At 42.8% G+C, this 2,727-nt stretch overlaps 1 protein-coding gene across 1 annotated transcript; it reads right to left on the bottom strand.

The window, feature by feature from the left end:
• Positions 1-364: 364 nt before the first annotated feature.
• LOC118581723 (sperm motility kinase X-like) lies at positions 365-2,365 on the bottom strand. The gene has a single exon (XM_036184205.1). The coding sequence runs from the start codon at positions 2,363-2,365 to the stop codon at positions 365-367; it is 2,001 nt and encodes a 666-aa protein (XP_036040098.1).
• Between the last annotated feature and the right edge of the window lie 362 nt (positions 2,366-2,727).

Here is a 2,727-nt window from a genome sequence, read left to right on the forward strand (position 1 = left end):
TGCCCCATTGCTCTCTTCAGCAACCCTTCTCCTCATCCATGCCCAGCCTCGGCCACTATCCTCTGCTGTCTGTCTACATCTAGGTCAAGTCTTTCTGGTGTGATAATATATTATCACCTATTCCTATAATCTGTTTATTTAAATGCATATCATTTAGTCCAGGAAACAGCTTAGTGAGTAAAGGTACTTGGACCCAAGCTTGGGGTCCTTAATTCATTCCCTAGGACCCACATGGTATAAAGATAAAACTGACTCCTGCAAGTTAACTTCCACATACATATAGTAAATAAATATTTTTTCTTTAAAGAAAACATCATTACAAAAAAAAAGGCCTAGATAGATAAGTGTATTGTAGCCTCTCCACCTACCTGTTACCTCGGCTGCCTCCATGGCCCTTTAAGCTCACAGCCAGGATTTTGTTGTGGCCTAGGCGCTCCCTCTTTTCTGTTGATAAGCAGCAACATAAACTTCTCAGGCCTTTTATAACCCTGCTCTGTAGGCTCTTCCAAAATCGCTTTCTAAAGGGAGCTCTGGGTGCAGTCTGTCTCTGGCCACTGAGGTGTCCCTGAGGTGTTTCTGGGGAGGATGGGCTGAGGTCTTTTTCTTGTACAATGGGACCCTCATCCTGGGCCTCCTTGATGGAGAATGGATGTGTTCTATCCTGTGAGGTCATGTTGCTCTTTGAAGGAGCTGTAGCCACACTGTGGAGCTGTGGCCTGAGATCCTCCTGAGGTGCAGGTTGTGAGAGACATGAACTGGTCTTTTCACCTCTCTGACTAGCTGTAGCCACACTGTGGGTGTGGGGCTTCCCACTGAGGTCCTCCTGAAGTGAGGTTTGGGGGAGAGATGAGCAGATGTTTTCACCTGGCAGGTTGATGTCTTTGCACTGAACTTCTTCCTTAGAGGTGTCATGAGATAAAATATCCTGTGAGGACACCTTGTTCTTTGACGTGTTAAGGCCAGCTTCGGACACATCCAGGAATGACTGGTTAGAATAACTTTCCAGTCCTGAAGACACTCTGTGACATATATCATTGGAAGTGTTAATAGTGCTCTCTGAATCCCCGCAAGTTCTGTTCATGAAGTGAGGATCATATACACGCTGGGGGCAGATTCTGTGAACCAGGGCTGTTTTCTTGATAGGGCAGCTCAGGGTGGGAGGCATACTGTACCTTGTTCTCCCCTTTTTGTCGTTCTCAGGACTCTCAGGTAGAGTGGGCAAAATGGAAGAAGTGGGAAGGATGGGGACACTAGATCCCCTCTTTATAGTCACTTTTGGTATCATGGGAGGGCCTGTAAGATTCAAGGTTCCAGAAGACTGCTTGGGCTGAAGATCTTTTATAAAGCTGTCTTCCCAGGGTGACTGCTGCCTAAGAATCAAGTAGGTGGCCATCACCTGATCAAACTTCTTCTCCTGTAAAGCTTCCATTACCTCTTCTTGCTTATAACCCATGACGTCCATGATGACCATCACAGTGGGGTCTTGGTAGCTGCTGTCCTCATCGTTCTCTCTAAAGGGACTGGGAGAACCTTCACTGCCATGCTTTAGCCATTGAAAGCCCACAATGTCACCTATTCTTGGTCTTTGTCCAGGATTTACAGTTAACAACTTAGCGATAATGTCCCAAAGCTCTGGCGACAACTTGAATTCAACAGAGTACTTTCCTGCCAAGATTTTGTCCTTTAGTACTCCAAAAGTAACTCCCTTGAATGGTAGGCACCCTGTCGACATAAAGTATAGCACAACCCCCAAGCTCCAGATGTCGCTTGCTCGGCCATCATAGCCTCTACCTTCAAAGAGTTCTGGGGCACAATAAGGAAGGGTCCCACAAAAATATGCTAGCTTCTGCCCCATGGTAAGCTTGGTGCCCAGCCCAAAATCACTGAGTTTTATATTGCCTTTGCCATCCATTAAAATATTTTCAGGCTTTAGATCCCTGTGAGCAATCCCTTTCCTGTGACAATACTGGAGGGCACATACCATCTGTTTAAATACCTTACGGGACTCCTCCTCCTGTAGGTAGCCAAACTCCATAATCCTGTCCATCAGCTCTCCCCCTGTGGCATGTTCCATAACCATGTAAATGTTATTTGTGGTGTCGATTATGTGCAAAAGTTTAATGATATTGGGATGGTCTAGAGATTTCATTATTTCAATTTCTGAATAGATGAAACTGTTCTTTGTGCCTTTTGGAAGAACTTTTACTGCTACCCTTGTCTGGGTGAGTAGATGGCTAGCCAATTTTACTTCTCCAAAAGCTCCTCGGCCAAGAGTATTTAGGATTTTATAGTGCTCAGTTAAAGCCTCTTCATTAAAGGAGTTGTGCTGTAGGATTTTGCCTTGAGCCATTTCCCATTTCCTCATCTTTGTTGATATAAATGCTGAACCAACACCAACTAGTGATGCAAGATAAAAATTAATTAATTAATTAAAAGTGGGTCTAGGAGAAACATTAATAGCTAAAAAATATGATGGATGTTTCAAATAACCTAATGAGCATGTCAAGGTCATAGGAAAACAAAAACAAGCTAAACCCAAAAGATAGAAGAAATGCTCAAGTTCAAGGCAGAAATTGGTGAAATGGAAACTAAAATAATCTGAAGATCAATGTAACAAAGACTTGATTATTTTAAGAATAAATATAACTGATGTAATCTTAACCAAAATAACTAATTGGAAAATTTAAGATACAAATTAATAATATTAGAGACAAAATAAGAAACTAA

This window comes from Onychomys torridus, chromosome 4 (genome assembly GCF_903995425.1).
Source record: "Onychomys torridus chromosome 4, mOncTor1.1, whole genome shotgun sequence".
Classification (NCBI taxonomy): domain Eukaryota; kingdom Metazoa; phylum Chordata; class Mammalia; order Rodentia; family Cricetidae; genus Onychomys; species Onychomys torridus.